General features: G+C 54.6%; 1 protein-coding gene across 1 annotated transcript in view; it reads left to right on the top strand.

Annotated features, from left to right (window-relative positions):
* GPR153 (G protein-coupled receptor 153) overlaps nt 1-24,044 on the top strand; it is a 44,239-nt gene that overhangs the window by 17,261 nt on the left and 2,934 nt on the right. The window contains exons 2-5 of the mRNA XM_044995837.1: nt 1,939-2,457; nt 5,283-5,712; nt 21,429-21,618; nt 22,282-22,466. Of these exons, the coding sequence (XP_044851772.1) occupies nt 2,102-2,457; nt 5,283-5,712; nt 21,429-21,618; nt 22,282-22,466 (1,161 nt within the window). The 5' untranslated portion in view covers nt 1,939-2,101. The remainder of the gene's footprint in view (nt 1-1,938; nt 2,458-5,282; nt 5,713-21,428; nt 21,619-22,281; nt 22,467-24,044) is intronic.

Below are 24,044 nucleotides of genomic sequence, written 5' to 3' on the forward strand. Positions count from 1 at the left end.
TTATGGTGTCTTTGAAAAGCATCCATGCAGCTTGCAGGGGTTTCACTCTAGTCACTGTACCTTTTACTTTCTCTTTAACTAAGAAATTTAATGTTTAGAAATGTCTGTGAGGCTAAGCAAGCTGGAGCACCCAGGCTACTGGAGTGTAGCAGGGCCACTGCTCCGAGGGAGCGATTACCTTCCTGGCCTGGCGAATGCTGGGGTGTGGGCCTGTGCCTCACTGAGGAAGCAGCACGTGGTGGTGCTGATGATCTTGGTTTCCAGGCACTGGAGTCTCGGGGGTTGCGAGTATTTTAATGAAAAACGTATCTTATTTTTAAGTCTCTCTGTAACTGCAGCAAAACACTTCTCAGATTAAACAGTGAATCACATTGTGACAGCTAATGTCAAATACTTACCATCAAGTACGATTCATTAAGCAGAGTCTGAAGCGAATACAATACAAAATTAACTTCAAGTGCATGATAGAGAGAGGGGTTTTTTAATTAACCAAATATCAAGTTGCTGCTTTTGGAGGGACATCTGTAGAAATTGTACATTTTCCTGATTTTCCCCAAACTTTCCTGATTTTCCCCAAACTAGCCTTGATAAGGAAACATTAAGAAACAAAACAAATCTCAACTTGTGACAGAATATGTAGCAATTTTCTTCTCCCACTGGTATCGCTGTGGCTACTACACCCCAGAGAGCGATGCACGCAAACACTCTCTTCCCCCTTCAATAAAATTCCCTTCTTTCCTAGGGGTGCAGACACTGAACCACAAGTAAAGCTCCTTGTAGCTAAGCTGCTGTTGTCTCTGTCTGAGTCTGGGCTCGCAAGCCCCCGACAGTGATGCACTGATATACGTTGGGCTATCAGGATTCCAGCATCTGCTGAAAGTCAGCTGACCTCCAGAGCCAGAGTTCCTAGGCCCATCACTTCATTCTCTGTTAAGTGCAGTGATTTTACAGGCCTTCCCAGGCCCTGCCCTGCTGCAGGCAGCTGCACAGCAGGAACCTGGCCCAGGATAGTCTCAGACTCTCAGGTTCTGGCTCATAATTGGTGGAAGAATAAGAACTCCAGCGCTTCTGCCATGCACGCATCTTGGGTGGCCCATGGGCAGAGCTGCTGTGCTGTGCCACGCGTCTCGGGGATGCAGGGGGTTCTGCCACGGGGCACTGTGCATGTGACGCTCCCAATGGCGAGGCAAGAGCGTGAGTACCAACCTCAGGGCAGACTGTGAGAAACCGGCGCACAAACCCTGGAGTGGCTTTGAGTTCTAAACGTAGATTTCACCATCCAACTGCACCAAGTGTGGGCTCCTCAGGCACTGAACGTGGAGTCGCAGTCCCCTGGCACAGGCACCGACTTTCAAAAGTGCCGGGGGGGTGGGGGAGGGAAGGGGCTTGACCCCCAGCTCTGCCCCAGGCTCCTCCCCCACTCCACCCCTTCCCCCAGGCGTTTGCGTTCACACCTATTTAAACATGGGGTAGCAAGCCCAATGCTGCCAGACCCTGCCAGTCACACACCTCCGGGGGTCAGTCTGGGTCTGGGGGGCAGGGTGGGGAGGGGGCTGTGCAAACGAAGCCGACTGTGCGGAGTGGTACCCCCCCATGTGCTGGTTAGACCTGCTGTGGAGCCAGTGGCCTTCCATGGTAGCCTGCAGTCTAATATTTATTCCTGGGTTTTACCCACGCTCCCAGCATCTTGTGACTGGCCATGAAAGGGTGTTGGGTTGGGTGATGTTAGTACTGGGGGAGGGTGCTGGATTGACAGCCCTGACACCCTCGGCGTTAGCCACATGGGGAGCCGCAGTGCCCCTCCCCATTGTCTTGGAGGGACCCGCACTGGTGACGGCAGCGTTCAGCTGCATGTCCATTGCGCACGCAGCAGTAGGAACAACGGGCAAAACGTATGAGAGAGGCTTTTAACCTGCCAGACCCTCTGTATTCCTGCAGGTTCCGGAGTCGTTTGGTGTTGGGTCCTCCCCTGCAACCAGCGATCCCTCCCTAAGGCGCCCTGGATGGATTGCACTCTGCTGTAGGATGTATTTACTTCCCTCCTTCTTCCTTGTACGTCATCCACAACTGGCCTCATCTGAAGGTGCCTCCACCCTCCACCATGAATGATGATCAGAGACTACACAACAATGCGGTAGCTTGGCTGATCTGCTCGGGGGTCTCCGTTCTAGCCAACACCTGGGGGATTCTGAGTGTAAGTGCCAAGCAGAAGAAATGGAAGCCCCTGGAGTTCCTTATCTGCACACTGGCTGGGACTCACATCCTTAACATAGCCATCCCCATTACAATGTACTCTGTGATCGAGCTCCGGCGGCAGCGCTCAGACTACGAATGGAGCGAAGGCCTCTGCAAGGTCTTTGTCTCCACCTTCTATACCTTAACCTTGGTCACCTGCTTCTCAGTCACCTCCCTGTCCTACCATCGGATGTGGATGGTCCGCTGGCCAGTCAATTACAGGTAAATTTCGCTCTCCCTGCAAAACAATGGGTTTCCTTTTCTACCTCAATCAAATGTTTATTTTTAAAACATGATAAAAATCCATCCAGTGCAATGACATGCATTCCAGGCTGGCATGGAGTAAATCTAGAGATGGGGAACCTCTCATATATAGAAACGGACTGAACCTGGTGACCAGCTCTGAGCAGCACCAACAGCCTTGGTTTCAGTTAAAATCTCGGCTTTTAGAATGAGCTAATCCATTGCCATGTTCTGGGAGCATGATGGATTGGAAAGCTGGCTCCTTCTGCACTTCCCTGCCGAGGTGAGAGTCCAGAGTTCTGTGTTTCCCTCTCTACAGAACTGGAACTAGGATGATAAAAAAAGCTTTTTAGCTCCCCCTTCAAACAGCAAATGTCCCCTCTGAATTCTGCATACAGAGGCAGAGCAGTGTTAGGCCTGATATTTTGGAGAAAGAATATTAAGGCAGTTGATCAAAGAATTATCCTTAGGAGTTTATTCTTTCAGCTTCTGAAATGCAGCAAAATCATAAACACTCAATACAAGTTCCTGTGGTCTCTGATATTTTGGGGTCTAATCCTCTTTTATCACTTCCTCTGCAATTTTAATACATTTCCTCTAATATCTCTCCGTACTGTAGAATTTTTTCCTGCTAGGGTGGATTCCAGCCACCTCACTGGGAAGCTGGTGGCACTGTGTGCGCTCCCTGGGGCTTTTGGGGAATTGTGAAAACTGCCTGGGCAAGAGGGGCTGTGCGACGCCCAGCGTGTGAAAACTGCGGCAGCAATTCTCCAGAATCCTTTTCTTCTAACTGGAGAGATGTTTACATAAAAAACAACTTAGTGTCTGTCTCATTCTCATTTCTTGTACATGCCCCTGGAACTGTTCTCTGAATATTTCCTTTTATCTCCCTTTAACCAACTGCTTTCCATTAGCTCTCTCCTTTGCCTTTTTTTTTATTCAGATGCTGCAGGAGTAGTTACTTATAAATAGACAACAAAATATCTGATAGGCGCCTTCAAAAGAGCATAAAGCAAAATGAAAATGACTCTTATCTTGGGGTTTATAAGCAGAGCTTCAGTCTTGGAGAATCTCTATAGAAATGTTTCTCAATTTGGAGCCCTGTCAGTCATGCCAGCCTGAGCCTGAAACTGCCACACTTCCCAGCAGCACTCAGCCAGGTGAGACACTGACTGGATTTTACCCCATCGTCCCAAATTGAATACGTCCGTCAAGATCAGCAGCCTCTATTGTCTGTTGGTGTTTGGCAGCCTGTATGAAATCAGTTTGTGGCTCTAATTAGAACCTGCTGCTGGGACTAATGTATTTTCCACGTCATTTGAAGTTCTAAGCAACAATCAAAGAGCTGATCCCATAAGAGTATTTCTCTGGTTAAAGAAGGAAAAACGCTGCATTGGGTGTTCTTACGATTGAACAGAATCGCCACAGTATGAAATGATGAAATATGAATAATGCTGCTCTCCTGGGCTATGTCTACACAGCAGCTGGGAGGCCTCGTTCCCCGCTTGGCTGGACGGACGTACACCAGTTTGACTCAAGCTAGTGCCTAAAAATAGGAGTGTGGCCTCACGGCTGGGGCTGGCTGGCTGAGTACGTACCCAGGGCCAGGCGGGATCCTGCCCGGGCAGCTCACCCGTGCCGCTGCCCAGACCACCGCAGCCACATGCTGTTTTTAATGCGCTGGTTCAAGCAGAGCTAATGTATCTGCCTGAGCTCGCCTCACACCTGCCAGTGCTGTGTAGACAGACCCTCTTCTGTTCAGCAGCCTGGGGTAGCCAGGCATAGCACCCTGCCCTGTCAGCTCCTCCACTTCCCGAAGGATGCAGGTCTCTGGCTCTGTGAACTGCTTTACCAAGAGCAGAAGGCTGGACACGGTGCAGGAGTCGGGCTGGGCGGTGACACCCTCCCTGGAGCAATTGTATTTTTTCCAGTGACCAGAAAGAATCTTGAATAGCACCGAGGAGCTGAACTAGGCTGCCAGAAATCATCCCCTTGCCGCGGCACTCGGGGCGGCAGGACAGGGTAAGGATCCAGCCGCACACAGAGAAACCCCAGTGCGGCTAACCCCGGCGCGCTCAGGCTGGGTGGGCACGAGGCAGGTCCCACTGCTGCAAATGCAGCCTCCCCATCCTGAGCTTGAGGCTGTGGGTCAGGGCAGCGGCGTCTCAGGCTCTTGCAGGCGTGTGTGTCGGCGAATCCAGGCCCGGCCCTGTGAGGCGTGCGGAGTTGGTGGGCGTTGAAGTCACTCAGCACCTTGCAGGGCCCGGCCCTGCGTTTGTAGCCAGCTGCCGCATTCTGCAGGAGCTGAAAGCAGGCGCGTTGCTCGGCTGGCGGCTGGAGAGGGGCAGCTGCAACAGGCCCTGCTTGGCAGTGCCGAGGAGGAGGTGAATTCCGCATGGGCAGGTTAGGTACCAGTTAGAAACCTGACAAGCGCTTGTGACGCGAGGTTGGAGATGGATTGGGAAGGACCCCGAGCTTTGAACAGCTGGCCAGTGTATCTGCTTGTGTGCCCAGCTCAATTCCTCCTCGAGCTCAAAAAGTTCACACCCTCTTCCTCCCGGTCACCTCATCCTCCTCAGCGGGGGGTCAGGGTCAGCCTCCCACCTGGTCTCGGCTCTGCTGCTGGCTGGGCCAAGTGCCATTGTGGCTCGTGAGGCTGTTTTCCTTTTTATCTTTGTATCGCAAGCGCCTTTGCCCTGGTAGCGACATGGGATTTGGGGGCAGTCGGTACCTCTGGGTCTTCTCCAGCCGGCACTGCCCTGAGGGTCTCGTCCGTACCCAAGGAATGCTCTTTCTCTCCGCAGGTTGAGCAATACCAAGAAACAAGCTGTTCACACTGTGATGGGCATTTGGATGGTGTCCTTCATCCTCTCCACCTTGCCAGCGGTTGGATGGCATGACACCACCGAGCGCTTCTACGCCAGGGACTGCCGCTTCATCGTCACTGAGATTGGCCTGGGCTTCGGCGTCTGCTTCCTGCTCCTCATCAGCGGCAGCGTGGCGATGGGCGTTGTCTGCACCAGCATCGCCCTCTTCCAGACCTTCTCCATCCAAATGGGACACAGCGCCGACAGGAACAGGTTCAACGTGCCTGCCATCGTGGTGGAGGACGCGCAGGGCAAACGGCGCTCGTCCATCGACGGCTCCGAGCCCATCAAGACCTCTCTGCAAATCACCTACCTGGTCACCGGGATCGTGTTCATTTATGATTTCCTGATGGGCTTTCCCATCCTGGTGAGTGATTGCTGGGGGGCAGGAGGGGTTGGATTAGTGACTAGTGCACAAAGAGGGAAAGCTGCCCAGGCTGATGCAACCCCGGAGCGGAGGTTTCTGGCGTCCAGACAGGGGTGGCTCTAGACATTTTGCCGCCCCAAGCACGGAGGGTCTGCTGGTCCCGCGGCTTCGGTGGACCTTCCACAGGCGTGCCTGCGGGAGCTTTACTTGTGGTTCAGGTGTGCCTGCGGGAGGTCCGCTGAAGCCGCGGGACCAGTGGACCCTCCACAGGCAAGCCACCGAAGGCATCCTGCCTGCCGCCCTAGCGGCGACCGGCAGAGCGCCCCCCGCGGCTTGCCGCCCCAGGCATGCGCTTGGAGCGCTGGTGCCTGGAGCCGCCCCTGCGTCCAGAGGGGGCATTTCAGGCAATGTTCCCCCAGGGTGAATGCAGCAGCACATGCTGGTTCCTGGGGCACTTGCTGCTGATCTGTGGAATGTTGCCCTTCCAATCCCACAGGGGACGGGGGTGGTTTGGGTGCTGGCTGCAGGTTTGGTCATGCCCTGGAAATCATGACTTGGCGTTTGTGCTCCCCCGGCGTGGGGCTGGGACAGTGCCGCTGTTGGGGATCGGTACCAGGGGCTGAAGGATGTTTCGCTAACCAATAATCAGGTGGCCTGGGGTTTTCTGAATTGGCTGGATACTCCCCTGCCACCCCCTCCTCGGCGTCCTGCAGCCGTTCCCAGAAACGCTGGCGCCAGAGCTGTGCCATGCTGTGAGGACAAGCGTAGGAGGGGTTCTCTCCCTGCCTGTGTGGAAGGGGAGGTCTGTTGCCTCTCGGGGATTGTACCCCTCATCCCCTAACCTAGAGCTGTAATAGCTCCTGGTCAGAGCCCCTCTGTGCTGTGGAAACCACTCCCCCACCTGCAGGTCTACACGGCCTTGGCCCTGGCCTCTAGCAGATCACCTGAGAGCTGTGGGTTCTGGGGCAATGGGGCAAACCCCACACCCTCAAGAGAGGGGTCTGGGGAAGCTGCTTGAGAGGAACCTCACTGAATGTCCTGCCTCCCAGGCAGGTTTCTCCGTGTGGGGAATTCCATGATAAGGTCCCACGTATTCTACCGGCGGCCTGAGGGGGGGAAGCCCTGGGTCCCTGCTCAGTGCCAGCTCCTGGGAACCGGGATTGCTTGGGAACCGGGATCCTGCAGCTCTTTCCTGAGCACGGGTTTCACTCCTGCTCTGTGTGAACACACATTGCTACCACAGCTCTCAGCCTGCTAGGACCCAGACCTGCGAAATTGGCCTCTGAAATGCATGTGTGAGAGCAGCAAGGAAACAGCTTCATGCAGCAGTGGAGGGAGAGGGGGAGGCTGTGGGATTCGTGCCTTGAACTTTGGCACTTTTCTGGAGTTCTGTGATTCAGAGTTTCCACTGCTAATAAATCACAGGGAGTCTCTGCAGGGCTGTGTGGGACGGAGGGAGCGCTGGGCCTGGAGCGAGTGAGGTCCTGTGTTGTCGGGGCGGTCGAGCGGGGTTGGTGCAGAGACGGCAGGACCGACGTGCATGCCTGGAACCAAGTGGGCTGGGTGCGCTGTGAGGAGGAATGTAGCCAGAGCATGGAATGAACTGAAAGGCTAATACATGGCAAAGATGGTTTAATGCTGAGGAAATGCAGAATAACGATGTCTTTGAAGTGCCGTTCTCATACCAGCCTGCGTGCGCCACAGGAGCGCAGGGACAGAGGGAAGGCAGTGCGTGTCGGGAGCTGGGACGCTGGCAAGCCTGACCCCCCGGCCTGAGCATTGTCAGATCCGCTCAGCACAGAGTGTTACTGAGGCAGCAGCCAAGTGCATGTGCAGCCCCCCCCCCCGCCTGTGCGGAGTCTGGGGGAGCCTTGTGGTGGGGCAGCTGGGACGGGCTTGTGGTTAAGACACTGGACTGGACCCCTGGGGAATGTGATTCGTTCCCAACTCTGCCACTGCCGCCCTGTCTCTCTGTGCCTGCATTCCCCCGGGCAGCAGGGGGCAGGAGCACTGCCCAGCTGTGTGGGGGAGGGGGAGGGATGCCAGTGAGGCACCCAGATACCACGGTGTGGGGGGGGCATGTGAGTCCATCGATAGGGAGGATGCAGATGAATTCCAGCAACTTTAGGGCAAGGAAAGCGAGGCCCCAGAGGGGAGCAGAATCAGAGTCTCAGGGTTGGACGGGAGCTCAGGAGTATCTAGTCCAACCCCCTGCTCAAAGCAGGACCAACCCCAACTAAATCATCCCAGCCATGTGACACCTCCGATTGGTCCTGCCCCGGCACTTCCCATGTTTGGCTTGGGATGGAGAATGGGGGCGAGTGGCCATGGGGCTTGCCGGCCCCTCCCCTCCATCACGAGAGGGGGCTGCGAGCACGGGACCGGGGGCGGGGAGACTGGCCCTATAAAATTGGGTCATCTGGTCACCCTAGCTGGGGGGTGGTAAGTGCCTGTTTTTACTGCATGGGAAGTAGCTTATGAAATGCCCAGTAGAGGCGAGTGATGCAGATTTCCCTGCTTCGGTTGTAACATTTATGCACTTGGTTCTTTTGGTAGCTGGTGCAGCTCCTCTAAGCAGGACTCTGTGTGTATCTTTGGCTTCTCTGGGGAGAGACGGGAGAAGCGCTGGCAGGACCCTCGTAAGGCGAGAATACGTGTACGTGCATTGCAAAGGATGGAGAGCTGGTGCAGGCGGGAAGCTGGTCTCTGGCCCGGCCTGGACAAAGAGGAAGGCCTGTTGCTAAAGCCGTTCAAAAAGGCCTGGCGTTGTGTAGGCAAAACATGACAGAGACATGTCGCCGGCTGAGATTTCGTTCCCGGAGCTGCCAGCTCATCCACACCTTGCCAGCAAATAATATCCACTCTCGGAAGCCATGAGTCAGTAAGCGATAGCCCCAGTGGAGAGTGTGATTGCATTCCACCCTGGAGATCTGGCCCCAGATGGGCGCTGGGGCACGGTTCACCCTGGCGGGGCAGCGCTTTGCAGCCTGCTAATAACCCGCCGATGCTCCTGAGAATTCTGGCTTGGAGAGTTATTAATAAATGACTAGCTAAATCTCTGGAGGGTGATTTGCCTTTTCAGGCCCCCGTGTTTGTGCCTTTGAGAAAGCAGCCAGATGGTAGTGGGCTAAGAGAGGCCTAGGAGTCAGAAACAGCCAAGCTCCATCTCTTCCAACTTCCACGACCCCTACCACCATAGTACCTCAATCCCTTATCCTGACTCTGCCACTGACTGAATCTGTGTCCTTAGGCAAGTCCTTTAATCTGGCCGAGGCTGGCTGTGGAGCACGTTGGCAGTGCAGCGCCCCCTCGGGGCTGGGGCACCTGCGGAGGAGAAGCCTGCTGGCCAACGGGGATTCCTCATTTGCAGACATTCTTCTCGCCTGGCTCAGTGGGCGGGGGACGGGGGCAATGCCAGCCCTTCTGAGTGCCCTGGGAACATCCTGCCTGTTTCTCTGGCACTCACCTTCCCTGCCCGTCCCCACACTCCTGCTCCCACTGCTCCTCTTGCTGGGGAGACAAGGGGCCACACTGGCTCTCAGTGGCACTGGTGTGACTCTGGAGCTGCGCTGCTGATGTCGCTGTGAGCTATGTACAGTAACGCACAGTGGGGGGAGGCAGTCTGAGGTGGGGTGGGAGGTTGGTAGGCCAGGGTAGGTGCCGTTGGTAGGCTGTGTTTACAGACAGCCAGGCCTATCCAGTGCTTTTCTGCACCGCCGGATGCTAATTCAGCAGCCTGAAATTATATTTCATGCTTCATTAGATGCCTAATTTGAATGCAGCAAGTTTGTTTCCGCTTTAAATCTGACCTGATTCCACTGGGGCTTGGCACCTTTTTATGTTTGGTTTTTCTCTGTTTTTCCACCTGTCACCAGCAGGATCATCCCCCTTTGCTCCCCCGTTCATCCTCCCGCTGCTGCTTCTGCCCCTTCAGATGCATCCGCAGCTTGTAGCTCAGGAACTGGCTGGGCACCATCCGCCCTGTGTGGCTAATGTGGGGACAGCTCTGTAGCCATGACTGCTGTTAGGGCACAGCAGGCTCCTTTTGTGCCCCCGGTCGTCCGAGGCCCTCTGCACCTTGGCGAGAGCGAGATGTGTGCCCCAGACAGTCGGTCCTCTCGCTAAGCCACCCACCCCTCAGCAGTGCAACGCCCTCTCGAAGCGGCGCGCAGTTTGCCGAGCCGAGAGCCCGGAACATTTCCCAGGACCTCCCTGCGCCAGCTCCTCCTAAATATAGCCTCTTGTGGCTGAGGGGAGCTGGCCTCTGGCCTCCAAAGGCAGTGACTCATTCCTGGGTAGCTGCTGCTTCTCCTTGGACTGACCATCCCACAGCCTGTCCCTGGCCATTGGTGGATCAGTCCAAGTGACAAGGCAGGAATGAGACAAGGCCAGCTTGTCTCGCTGAGGGGGAGGAGGGGGCGGGGAGGCTGCTCCCCGGAGAGGCAGGGAACATGGGAAGGGGGACAGAAACCAGGATTTAACCGGAGCCCGTGAGAGAGGGGCGGGGGGAGAGTGTGAGCGAGTGCCGGATGAGTGGATTTTATTTGGAAGGTGCTAAAGATGACCCCGGGCTCTGAGAGCATGTGACTGTTGGAGCTGATGGCTGGGATTTTTAAATAGCTCAGTGCTGACAGGATTCTTACTTAAAATTCTGCCCTTGGAAAAAGCCTCAGCAGAGCAGAATTGATCTTGGGCTGAAAATCCCCGGAGGTGCAGGAGGTGAAGCATGTGGAACAAGAGCCCTGGCCTCTGCTGGAGCGGCTGGGCCAGGCGTGGCCCCAGGTGCGCTGGGGAGCATGGCGTGGAGGAGACGTGCCAATGAGACGAGCAGATAAAAAGGACTCCTTGTTCTTTTGAAGTGTTCGCTGTCGAAATGTGTCAGACCCTAAGGGGGGAACGTTCTCTGCTGGAATTTACATCATAAACACTGAGGAAAGGGATGCCCGTTTCCTCTCCCACGTTCCCCTTGTGACGAGGGGCTGCTCCTGGTGCTTGCAGCGGCATGTTCTGGTCTCCCGTGCCGGAGGCCCGGGGCCAGATGCCAACACTGCTGTGGCTGGTTGTGGGGCAGCATCCAGAGGCTTTCCCCAGAGCCCTGGCCAGCCCTGCGAGCTAGTGCAGACTCCTGAGGAGGTGGCTTTAACATCTGGTAAGCGGGGGCCCCACGTGGATGCTGGAGAGCGCCTGGTGCAGTGCACTCTTCAGGAGCCCTGGCACTAGTGTCTAGGCACCAAGTTCTAATTCAAGGACAGCACCATGGAGCCTCTGTGGTGCGGACGCAGGGTCCGTTCTCCCGTTGGAGGAATGCCACTTCCCCGAACAAGGTTTGCTTCGGTCAACATAGCAACCATTACGCTGGTTGTTGTCAGCATAGCTCCATCGGTCGGGTGTGGTTTTTCACACCCTGACCAGCATGGCCGTGCTGACGTAACTGCTAAGTGCAGCCCAAGCCTTCGGGGCTTGTCTGCACTGGGAAATGGCCTCAAGAGAGACTCCGTGGTAACGCACACGCTGTTAGCCCCGAGCTCCGTGTCGACACAACTGGTGTGTTTAACACAGTGTCCGCTGGCTGTGCTAACCCTAGCTAACAGGATGCCCCACTGACACCCTGAGACCAGCTTCTCTCTGGGCCTGCCTGGGTGCGGTGCCTTGTCTCTCTGACGGGGGCGTTGCACTAGTGGAAGGGAATGCAATGACAGCTCTGGAAGTGGGTGAGCTCAGGCCAAGCTGGGTGTGAGGCTGGGCAGTGCGAGCTCCCCCCGTGTGCTTCAGCCCAGCACTAGAGGTGCCACGTGGGCGATGGAGGAAAGGGAACAGTATTGGGCCTTTCCGCTGAGCCTGCCAGCCAGGGAGCCAGCTGTGCTCTCCCAGGCTGCCCACGAGCTGGGGGTGAACGGCGCTGCCTGGTCCCGGTGCCCTGAGCGCTCTGTCAGCCAGCGTGGCTGAGGGCCATGGAGCAGGGAGGGCTGTTTTCCTGCTGCGATAGCCCCTTGCTCTCATTAGCTTTTCCTTCGCACGCACTCTGCTCGGTCCCCTTGTCTCCTCCAGCGCCCTTCTTATAGCGCAGGTTTTCTGCAGCGAGGTGAACTGTTAACTGCAGTGACCACGCTCTGAAATGCTTCCAGCTGCTCTGTCCTTGTCACACTGTGACATCAAAATGCTTCTAAACCTGCTCCAGGCACGCGGGAGATGCTTGAGCGAGCGAGCGCACGGCTCTGTCTCTGCTGCCCCAGGAGCCCCGCTCCAGAGGGCGATTTGGGCAGGTTTCTGTTTGCACATGGAAGGGAAGCTGCTCACTGGGCTTGGTCCTGTTGGACTCGGCTGGGTTGTTGTGCCCAGAATGTCTGCGGGGTTTGATTCCACAGGCTTGTGATTACAAAATCCAGACGTTCCCGTGCCAAGCAGTGCAGAGCACATCTCGCGTCTCCCTGGCTGCGCCTGAATGTTCCCTTGCCCTTGGTTTGGAAAGTGAGGTGAGTGAGTGAAACGCTCGTTGCAAGGTTCCGTTCTGCTGCTTGTTTCAGATGCGAATGGGGAGACTTTGCCAGGCACCAGGAGACAGCCCATGTCCAGAGCGTCAGTGGGCGCTGGCCTCTGCTGTGCCTCCCCCGCAAAGAATCCTACTTTGGAAAATCTTTGCAGCCCGAAGTCTTTGAGCCTTTTCTCGGCTCTTGTCTCCACTGCCTCGTTTCCACATGCATCACTGTCAGCAGCTCTGATTCCAGGCTGGGGCTGTGTCATTGATTGTTTCCTCTGGACTGGTTGTGCTGGGCCCCTGGCCTGGGGTCTCTGAAACCCATTCGGTGTGAATCCTGTTCTGAAACTTCATGTGTCAGGCCTGAGTTACAGCATAAAAGGTGGCAGGCAGCAGCACGGGAGGTCAGGAGAACCCAGGATACAGAAGGACACGGAAAAGGGAAAGTGTTTGCATAATGCTGCTCTCTGAGTCGTGGTGGGTTTGTTCTGGCAAGTTAACTCAACCGTACCAGCCAGCCAGAGTGACGGGAAGACAATGCGGAATTCAGCAGCTGAGCATGGAGCAGTTCATATGGCTCCTCATCCTTGGGCTGTTTTGGGGTTTTGTTTTAAGTTTTCATTTCAGCAGTTATGTGCCAAAGGCAGGTCTCTGAATTCTTCCTATTACAGAACTTGTATTAAATATTGAGAGCAAAAAATGTAAGATCGGGTGGTCAGTGTCATCAGCTTAAAAAATTAAATCTTACACAGTCACACAGTGAAATCTGTGGCGGTAATTCACCCGATGGATCAGACGTTTGTACTGCAGCTGACCCGTTATAAACAGCACGGAAGAGTTAGGTTGCTGAAATAATCGGATCAAGGAGAAACACCCCAATATTTCAACCTCCTAGAATGACGCTCCCTGTTTATCAGGGAATGTTGAGTCAGTCGGCATTCAGTGGGCACGCTCATTAATTAGCATATCTACTCAAGCATATGATTTAACTGCCCTAATTCTTGCAGTTCAACTTCACTTTGTTAAGCATAGTAGTGTCTGCACTCATTAACTGAAGGGCAGATAAATGCGTCTTACATTTAATATGTAGATGCCTGACTTGGAGCTATTGCTTTGTTTAGTTCTGTTGATGTGCCCAGTTAAATAAAAACCAGAATGCCTTGAGGTGGGGACTGGATGGCGTAGGGCAATAGTGCCAATCCCAAGTACTCAAGAAGCACGAGTCAGGCCCCCAAAATCCTGAGGGTGGCTTAAAGATCATGAGACTTTGAAAGAATAACTTTGCGGTTTGGCACCTTTGGGGTTCATGTTTTCAAGCTTTTCTCTGCAACCAGGAGAGCTAGAGACTCCCTTTTTAACAACCTGAGCAAAGATCCTCTTGTAATCACAGGAGTCCCGGAGCTGCAGCTTTCAGAAAAACACACAGGATCGTGGGACTCAAGATAAAATCCTGAGCAGGCCATGCTGCTTCGGGCAATGCTGCTGAATGTGGTCTGTAACTCACAGAATTTCCAAGCAATTCTCCAGCAGCTCACCAGAGCCTCGCACGGGACTGTGGGACTTGGCTCGTGGGATGAGTTTCTGGCCATTTTGTGGTGGGGGTTGGTGAGGATGAAGCAGGTGCTGCTAATACAGAGGTTTCCCCCTCCTCACACGGCTCTTGGTCCGGGTTCCCCTACCCCAGAGCGGCATGGATGGGGAGGAGCTGACCTTGGCTAGAGCAGGGGGAGGGGAAGGAGTGAGCCTTTTGCCCTCAGGCCAGTGGCTCAGATTTGGCTGGGGCTGAAAGTTGTTACCTTGTGGTCAGTGGCTGGAGGGGGACCAGCTGGTGGCGTCTTTCTTGCCTAGTGCACAGGTGCCACATCACCCTCATCATCAGCCTCTTCAGAGAGGCCAAGGACTGACTGAGCTGCGGGCAGCAAATACCCTCTTGCCTATATTGTTTATGAACGTTTATATTGTGGTGGTACCTAGAGTGGGTGAGCCCCATTTGCTATGCAGAGGGCACAGTGCTGGCGGCTGCTTCAAAAGAAGGTCGGATGAAGTTAGTGGAGGTTATACGTGAATGTGGTGAAGAATCGGGTCTAGAGTTGAATACGAACAAGACAAAAGCTATCATGGTGCACCAAAAACCTGGGGAAACGTGCAAGGCTCCAGTGAATGAAGCAGCCAGACAGCAAGTGAGAAATTATTGCTGTTCAGGAAGCATCGTTACAGAAGATGGACAGTCAGATACTGAAGTCAGCACCAGAACAGCAAAACCACAAGAGATTCTGGAAGAATAACTGTCTGATGAGACGGGATATCCATCTGAAGACGCAGTCTCTTAAAACGTACGGTTGGTCTACGTTAAACTATGGCTGTGAAACTTGGACATTCAAATAATCAATAACTAAAAAAAACCCCAATCCTTTGAATTATGGTGGTAGAGAATAGTTCTGAAGCTCTCCTGGCTAGACTGTAACCAATGAAGAAGTATTAGAGATGGTGGGTGTCACCATTCAGGGCAACTGGGTTTTCCCGTAGCAATCCGATATGGGCACCCGCCCTCAGGCTTCTGCCTCCCCAGCAGTTGCCCTTCTGGGCAGAGACCTAAAGCCCCTCTCCCTCCTGAGTGGGGTGTTTCCATGATGCGCCTTTCCCTGCCTACTCTGTGTAGTTCTCAGCACAGACAAGGTGGCCCAAGGACGCCTGCTCACAGTTAACAGGTGTAGCTGCGATAGTGTTATGGCAGCACACAGCGTTCCCTATGCAGGCCTGCTTTATTCTTAAGTAAAAAGCATTACAGAGAGAGCCTATGAAAGGCAATAAAAGAACCTGCATGCATGCAGATAATCTTACCAGGGTTCATGCCAACCCTAACCTGGATACTGGCAGGAGCTGTCTGTCAGCACCCCGGTTCCCGCCTCTTGTGGCCACAAGGTCAACGCAGCCTCAGCTCAGAACTAGCTCCCAGTCCTTCCACCCCTACCCTAAGGATTGGGGTCTTGCCCATTGGCTGGATCAGGGAGAAGGTTCTGAGCCAGTTTTAAACCAGACTATTTATCCAAGAACCCTTTCTTCCCTGGAGAATACAGTTTGAACTAGTCCATACATCTCTCTGGGAGGGGAGCTTCCAGGGGTTGATAATGGAGGAAATAAATTAGCATTTTCCTCCCTGCTAGAGAAGGTACATTCAATGCCACAATAACACATACACAACTGCATTTTAAATACAATATACCCAAAGATATTAACCTTGGTTCAATAAGATTTAACTTAATTCAATAAAGTTTATCTTAATTCCATAAGATTCGTCCAGGATACTGCAGGGTATTGTCAGCCCCACTGGAACTCAGCAAACGCTAGTAAGCGATCTTATGAAAACAAAGATTTGATTTGCAGGGCGCATTGCAAGAGGTTCAGTGGACGCCGCACGTTTATGGGCACTGAAAAGGAAAGCTAACGGCAGAAGAACAAGAGGCAGAAAAGAAGATCTTGGATGGATGATGTGGTATCCCGGGTGGACCAAACAGACTATTCATCCACAGATATTAGCAGAGGATTTGGGCTGCTGTAGTTGCAAACCTCCAGGAATGGAGATGCCACCTAGGAAAACGCAATACCTAGAGGTCATGGTCGGGGCCCATAGTGCTGGGACAGACCCTACCCCAGATCACTCCTGGTCTGCAGGGCATGTTCCTCCATATCCCCGCTGAGGCATGTTGTGGGGTGAGTGTGGAATTTGCACAGCTGTGGCCTGTGCTGTTTCTGCCCTGGGGATAGATACACCTGGTGCAAACAGGCGGCAGTGTCCAAAACTGCCGATCGGGCGCCTCTGAGAAGCACTAAACTGATTTTTATGTTAGCGAAGTTAAAAAAGCAAATGCTGCCCCGGCGAGCGAGCCGGCCTCCCCTCCTCCAGCAGCAATTTGTTCCTGGCCTTGCAGCCCGTTCATGCTGTTACTTGAAGCAGGATTTAACAAACAGCGATGGTGCTGATACTCCATGCCAGGCGATGTTAAGCAGTCAGTTTATAAAGATCAGATTAAGTTCATTTGAATTTGACTTACACCATTATGTTAATGAACCATTAATTAACAGGGGGAAGCACTATAGTTGGTCTTGATTAATATGAATCAGTTTGCATATTCTGGCTGTATTTTTCTTTTCCAGATTCTGAAACATTAATAACTGGGTGGTTTGTGCTACAGGGCTGGCCGCCCGTGATTGTGTGCAGCTCATTGGCTCTGGAACTGGCAGTAGATGCGCCAGCCCACTGGGAAAATGGCCTCTATGGGACCACCCTGCAGAGGGGTTGTTTTAATTTAATAGACCAGGCCTTTTCCTTTTGTTTCAACAGCAACATGTTAACTCCTAACCCCAGCAGTCCAGACTTGCTGTCTGCCGTATGGAACCCAGCGTGGCGAAAGCTCAGAGACGTGGACGGGAGGCAGGTGACACTTTTGACATGCAAAAAGTCATTCCGGCCTTGCAGGGTGGGTGTAGATGAGTGGCTCTTTCATGCCCTGATTCAGGAAAGCGCTTAAGCGCAGTGCTTCACTTGACCATGCGCGTAGGCTTTTTCTGGATAGACAAGTGAGGGGTTCAGTGAGGTTGTGGGATTCAGACCAAATTGCTGTGTATCCAGCCTAGCAACGGTGCCATGCACATCTCCTCTCCCCATAGACAGGAGGCTCTAAGTTCACGTAGAGAGGAGACAGCCGAACGCTTGCATTCACTTGCAGCCTGGTGTTAGCTGCCATCTTCAAGATGCTACAAAGTGCTCTGGAGCAGCTAATGAGCGGGAGGGGGCAGTCCCCCAAAGAGAGACCTTGGCGGAATAATCATGATTTCCTGTGTAAGATTTTGGACCATTGATGAGAGTGACACCGGCTGGGGCACTGTCGGCATCAACGTGCCAGTGACCCACAGGACCCGTGTCCTTTCCTGCAGATGTGCGGAGAGCATGGCGCCATTTGCCAGAGTAGGAAACCTAGAGAAGATTTCACTTTGCATTGCTTGTATGGACTTGGAGATGTGGGAATTGGCACTGTCGTCAGGCAGTCAGCACCTCTGACCCTCCTCAGCTCGCGGAATGCCCCTGCCCCCAGCCTTGAGCCATCACCTGGCTTGGGTGGAATCACGCGCTTTTCCCATTCGCAGACTGGGCCCTGCCTGGCATTCCCCTGGTACTAACCAGGCTTGCCTCAGCAGATCTGACTTGGGTCGCACCCTGCAATCTGTTCCCTCCGGGGCGATGACAGGGGTAATTAGTGAACCGACCCCCTCCTTAAAGCAAAGTAAAAGTGACTAGAACAAAAGCATGTCAGAGAAAACAGGTCTTAAAAGCAATCAACCAACCTCTACGGATACCTGCCTCTCCCTGAGGCTTACCCATCCCTGGGCCTGGAAAGGCCAATCTCCCAGCGGGGGCTGGCAGCTTGTCTTCCTGTTGGAACTCACTGACCCATCTTCTCCAGGGAAGTGCTTTTTAACTCTTTACTCTCCTTTGCTCTCTAGTTCCCAGCCTGGCAAGCCAGCTGTGCCCTTCGGCCTGGAAGTAGGCCATTGCCTTGTAACTGCCACCCACGGTGTTTGGTGGGAGGTTGCTTATCCGGGGAGAATATGTGCCTGCATTTCTGTTTGCTCTTCTTATTAAGCTAGAGCAGCACATTCAGATGGAAAGTCTTATAATCCAGTACAGAAGAACATCCCCTGGCTGACTTGGTCACACACACTGTTCCTAAAACATCCGACGAAATGGGGATTCACCCACGAAAGCTCCTGCTCCAATACGTCTGTTAGTCTATCAGGTGCCACAGGGCTCTTTGCTGCTGTTCCTAAAACTGCTACATCTCAGGGTCTTCATTGTTACCTAGCAGCTCCTTCGGCATTCATAATTTGATTGCATCTTTGCTCCACTTGCATCACTGGGGCGAAGTCTCATGAGACCTGCAAGAAGTGCACTTAGCAGAGTCCGTGTATTTAACCCCTAGCATGTGCTTCCTCTGAACATAAAGCTTGTATTCCGCTTCTAAAAGCGACTGAAATGCCCTGCCCTTGGGAGTGAGGGGGAAAGACGGAATAATTGCCACGTTTGGGCATTAAATCAGGGAAAATACTCTCTGCGGGAGGGTGTTTGCTGTGCAGGGCTTGGGTCTCAGGCTGAGAACCAGCACGTGCATCTTTTAGGATCGCCATCGCCAGGGCCCTGACAACATGCCCTCTTTGAATCTAATTTTTACCGTCCCAAGAAGCCAACAGAATGTTTGAAGTTCTGTCCAGAGTCCGCAGTCTCCTCTCCAAATTCTGCAGGAGCAGGGAGCTGCCTAATAGCCAGCATGTGTGTCAAGCTGGATTAGTGGTGCTTGGCTGAAACTGGGCAAGAGTTGTCAGTTCTGCTCGTGCTCTGCTGGAGGGAGAAGGGTGTCCCATGGGACAGGAGAGGAGGGTGTCGTCCGCAGCCCCGCTGTCAGGACAGGTGATCCGACTGGAGCTGGCACGTGTCATTTTCTTGTCAAAATTGTGTCTGGGAAAGCGCAGCCAAGTGCTTTATATTTTGTAGACTGAGCTCCCATACACTGAGAAAAACGGCTGCACCTGAGCCTGCAACCTGCGTGTTGTTTGAGTCCGTCCTTGCAGCTCTGGGGCCGAATGATGGTCTCGACTTTGTCTGCAAATCGCTGAAGGAGGGTCCCTGCCCTGTTGCCCGCAGAGCAGGCTGCGTGGGCCGCCTGCTTTCCGGCGTGTGGTGCAGTCGTAAAGGTCGGGGTGGCTGCTGTTAATTCTGGCTGGAGGAGGCAGGTGTGTTAAGAGGGGACGAGGGTTTGCGGCCAGCCTCCCTATGGCAGGGTGAGTGGTTGGGGCACTGTGCCTGCGAAAGGCTGTTTTCACTTGTGTGACTTTTGTGTAATCATTGTTTGATAACAGGAGCCCCAGAGAGACCAGCGTGGCACTTCATCTGATCAGCAGCCGTTTGATTGGCTGATGAATGTGGGAGCTAAGTGTGGGGGTGGGGGGTTGCTACTAGCAGATGGATGCTGCAAAGCCTGTACAGGAGTTCCTCTGTGTAAAGACAAACCCACCCCAGTGAGTATCACGGAGCTTGGTACGATGCAAAGCCACCTCGGTCTCGCCTGTCTGCCTTTTGTCCCGAATCTAGGGCCCGATCCTCCGCGACGCTGCGTGCTCTCAGCTCCATTGCCTTCAGCTGGAGTTAGGGGGCTCTCGGAGGAGAACGCTGCCTTTCTCCGCACTCTCTCCACTCAAGGGGGGGTTAGCAGGGGCTTTGCACCTGGACCCACACGCTGCTTCCTTCTGACCAGGCAGGGACGGTGAATCCCCCGTTGAAGGGATGGAGCCGTGGCTAATGCCAGTGACTCTGTGTGTGGGGAGCCTGAGAATGCTAGCGGGAGCCCTGGGGCATGGGGAGCAGGGGAGGGGGAAACTCAAACAGAACTGAACTTTACAGACCCTGGAGCCGACTGCAGGAGAAAGCGCAGATGCTTGTTTGCCTGCGTTGCGGCTGATGGCAGCAGGATCGCTGCCCCTAACCCCTGCCAGCTGCAGCCCTGGGCAGCGCTTCTCCCGGTGAGATTGTATTGCGGGAGGTAACTGGGCTGAGGTGCACCATTGTCCTGCGTGAATTACACTGAGGACTCTGAGCTACGAGTGCAAGGGGTGAAAGACTCTCCTGCTCCGTTTGCAGGCAAGCGGCTCTCGGTCCCTGCTGCGCTGGCGGGGGACTGGGAATCTCTCCTTGGGCACATCTGCTACTGCCCCTGTTCTTCTTATTTCTCGTCCCTTCTGGGGTCTCTGGACCCTGCTGCTTGTTCCCGTCATCCTCTTGATGACCTCATAAGCCTCACCCTGAGACTAGCTACGATGTCACAAGTGCTGCTGCGTCAAGCAACGTGTGTGCCAAGCGGGTCTGGAAACCGGGCCCAAGCGGAGGCAGCTGCAGAGGGCGGCTTTGTTCTCTGCGGGGCGCCACAGGCTTGGAACCGAGGGTGCCTCACTTGGTGAGGCTGCTCTGGGCTTTTGGCTCGTATGGATTTGAGAGGAGCAGGTTGCCGGGTGCCTGGAGGCTTTCACAGGTTGCTGAGCAAAGCTGAGGCGGCCGGTTAGCAGGGCCCCCCTTCCAGACTCGCCCTGCCCCTAGCAGTTGTTACCCAGCTGGTTCAGGTGCACGAAGGCCTGTTCTGGTGTTACCAGAGATGCTGAGCGCTCAGGAGTGTCCCGGCACCAGACAGTGGCTGATGCAGAGAGTGGCGGAGGATGCCTGCTGGACCGTGACGCTTCTCTTGCCTTGGACTTGTGTTCGTTACGCTCGGCTGGTTGGCCACGGCTGTGACGCTCCCGGGAGCTCCATGCAGCACTTTGGAGAACAGGGCTTAGTACGTCTCTGAGCCTGCTCTCTCCTGGGGAGGGAGGGCCCGTGCCAGGAATAACGGCAGCGTAGCAGTGACTGTATCCCTTCCTGCGCGGGGGGGGGGGGGGCACGGCGTAGAGGGTGTGGAAGGCCGTGATGCCAGTTCTGCCTGTCAGCCGGGCTGGGCCCCTTTGCGCTGGGTGCTGTACACACGCAGCGTGTGGGTGTCGGCGATTGCTGCCTCCTCCCGATGCTCCAGCGCTGACCCACAACGTGTGAGGCCAGCAAGGTACCCGGCCCCTCCCCCCCCCAAGTATGGAGCGAGCATGTGGCGCCGGCACCACCCTAGGGGTACGATCTGACACCTGGGTCATCTTCCCCCCCCCAGACACAGACTGTGGCTCTCACTGCCTGAGCAAGGCCCTGACGTGTCCCCCTCCAAATGCATCACCCAGCAGTGCAGGCAGAGCCTTCAGAGCAGCTGTGTGCTGGGTACCGGCGCCTCCTAGGCATCCCTGCCCTCCGCTCCCTGGAGGAGGGACGACAGGGTTGGGATGCTCGGCTTGAAAGCTGAGGACTAACCCGCCCCATGGAGGCTTCTGGGTTGCGGGGCGGGTAGGGCTCCATTCGGAGCCTGCTCAGAGCAGTCACTCTGCCAGCTCAGGGACCAGGAGCACATGGCTAGCCCCGGGACAGGTCTCCACAGCATTCTGCCAGCCAGCCGGCCTGGGGATCCGGCCTGGGCCTCCGTTTGTGCAGGGCGCAGCACTAACCTCTGGGGCGCCCGGCTGGACACGCAGGCCCTGAGTCGATGGGCCATGCTCCCAGCCCCTGAGCACCAGTGGTTCCGTTCTGAGTAACTAACGCCTTGGGGTTTTGATGTCCCAGGTGGTGAGCTTTGCCAGCCTGAAGTCTGACATGTCCTACAGCTGGATGGTCTTGTGTGTTCTCTGGTGCTCGGTCATCCAGTCCCTGCTCCTCCCGCTCTTCCTCTGGGCCTGCGATCGCTACCGAGCAGACATAAGGTCCATCTGGGAGAAGTGCGTGGCCATCATGTCCAACGACGACGCAGACGAAGGTGAGAGCGAGTGACTCCCTGTGCTGACACCTGAGCCAGCCAGCGCCCGCCATGGCAGTACCCCTCCCCGGGTGCTTGTCCTGTCTGGAGTTACCAGGCACCCACATGCCATTAACTGTCACTGCGCCACGTTCTTCCACCCTCCCGCGGGGGGGTTGGAGCACCAGTGTGGGTGCAGCCTGGGTGGGCATGGCAGCCCTCCATGATGCCAGTGGTGGCTCGAGTGGGGCACTGTACCCATCCCTGAACGGGTGCTCCTTAGTGATGCCTGTTCTGAAACCACCCCATCCTTCGCCGCTCTGCAGTCATGAGTGTCTCCATGCAGTCCTGCTGCCCCTAAAGCCCCCCCATCTGCAGCCCTGGAACATGAATCCCTTCCCCCAGCCTCGTCTCTGAGGAGGTGGAATCGCTGTGTTCTCATCTGCCCCTCCAGGAGCGGCGTGTGGAATTGGGCTGGAGATTCATTTTAATTTTGCCTTGAGTGACCCTGGCTCCTCAGGCTAAGAATAGTCGATGACGTAGTGCTCTTGGTACCGCTGGAGAATCTCCTGCCTAGACTCCGCTAGCAGAGCTCTGCCCACCAGAGCACCACGTCTCCCTCCTGGCTCTAAATTGCACATGCTTATTTCTGTTCCAAACTAATTGTGACCCAACCCCTTGCAGAGACCAGCCTGGATGGTGCAATTCACACCGACTTGATGTATGAGAGGCCTTACGACTATAACTACGGAGGGGACATCTTAGCGCTGGAGCACATTGCCAAGTACGACTTCTCGGCACTGGAGAGAGGAATCCCTCAGGTGTATCCTGTACGATCGGTGCAGGAGAACAAAATGCAGTATCTGCAGGTAATGGGCTCCAGGATGGGCAATGGCTGAACAGCGGCCTTCCCCTCTGAGCAGTCTTGGAACATGCTCTTGGAAAGGGAAAGTGCCTACAAAGTATAAAAAAAGTGAGAATCACTTGGTTGTGGCTCAGCATTCCAGGTGCAATGGGAGCCTGCAGTGCTGCCAGGCGTGTCCCCGCGCAATGCCCCCGCGGAGCCGGCAGGCGTGTCCCCGCGCAACGCCCCCGCGGAGCCGGCAGGCGTGTCCCCGCGCAACGCCCCCGCGGAGCCGGCAGGCGTGTCCCCGCCAATGCCCCCGCGGAGCCGGCAGGCGTGTCCCCGCGCAACGCCCCCGCGGAGCCGGCAGACGTGTCCGGGCACATTCAGCTCACTCCTGTTGGACAGTCCGTGTCTGTCCAGTTCGGGAATGTACCTTGCCTGCTGTTGAGTGTCCACGCAGCGAGCACTGGCTTGCCTGCCCTGCGTCCCAGGCACCGCTGGAAGAGCCTGGTTGGCGCTGTGTCGATGAGCATGTCTTACCATTCCATGGATTTCAGTGGACAGTTAGTGGGTGATGGCAGCGCAGCAGAGGGTGAGCAGGAGACGGGTGAATGGGAGCACAGTAACTTTATAAAAGATAGACTGGCCATTACTGGAGCCGTTTAAAGTCCCTGAGTAAAGTAACTGTCCCTTGGTTCGCTGACCCCTAGGTGAGACCTTGTGTGACCTTTGCTTATTCTGCTTTGCTGTTGTATGCTCTCGCATTGATCAGTGACCTTGTAAGATGCACACCTCCCCTCCCCCACTTTATTCTGTTTGTATTTTTTTGTAGTATACTTGATTATAGTGCTGACCACACCGAAGGAGGGCAGCCCTGAGGAATTAAACAATTGACAAGTAATAATTCATTTATTGGAAGTTTTTATAAACATTAATTATAAACCTACCAGAATGTGTCACATTCTGATTGGTGGAAAATCAGTCAGGATTTGCTAGGGCAGGTCCGATTTTCACAGCTGTCCCATTGCACTCCGGCTGCTCCACACAATCGCTTGTAAGAAAAGGTTTAATATTGGCCGGGAGTTCAGCCTGGAGTACGTCAACTCACTCTGCTCGTCCAGTTTTGAGGGATCTGTGGAGTCTCCTTTTAAATGTCAAATTAACTTTTGGCAGTTGCTTGCACCCATCAGGCTGCGCACACTTTGGGGTCTCGGCCCAAGAACAGCTGGCTGGAGCTCCCCTCGTGGCGGGCTCCTGACTCTTCCAAAATGGAGCTCTCACCACCAGGGTACAGCACACTCTGAATTTGTCCACAGCAGGTTTGTTGTGATTCCAGACTCGGCCTTTAAAACAGCAAAGTACATTGTGCAAGATGAGGCCTTGTCCAAATGACACACCTCTGGACTGTCTCTTATTGCATGCAAAACACCTTGAGAGATGGTCCTATGAAAGGCTGTGTGTAATCGACATGCTTTGTATTTTACTGCCTGCTTCTGAGACCCAGTGGAACCGACAGATGTCAGCGTTATTGCCTCAGAATCGCTTTGTGGTAGCACTGACACCCCAAACCCATGTTGTGTCCTAAAACATTACAGGCTTA

This window comes from Mauremys mutica, chromosome 21 (genome assembly GCF_020497125.1).
Source record: "Mauremys mutica isolate MM-2020 ecotype Southern chromosome 21, ASM2049712v1, whole genome shotgun sequence".
Taxonomy (NCBI): Eukaryota; Metazoa; Chordata; order Testudines; family Geoemydidae; genus Mauremys; species Mauremys mutica.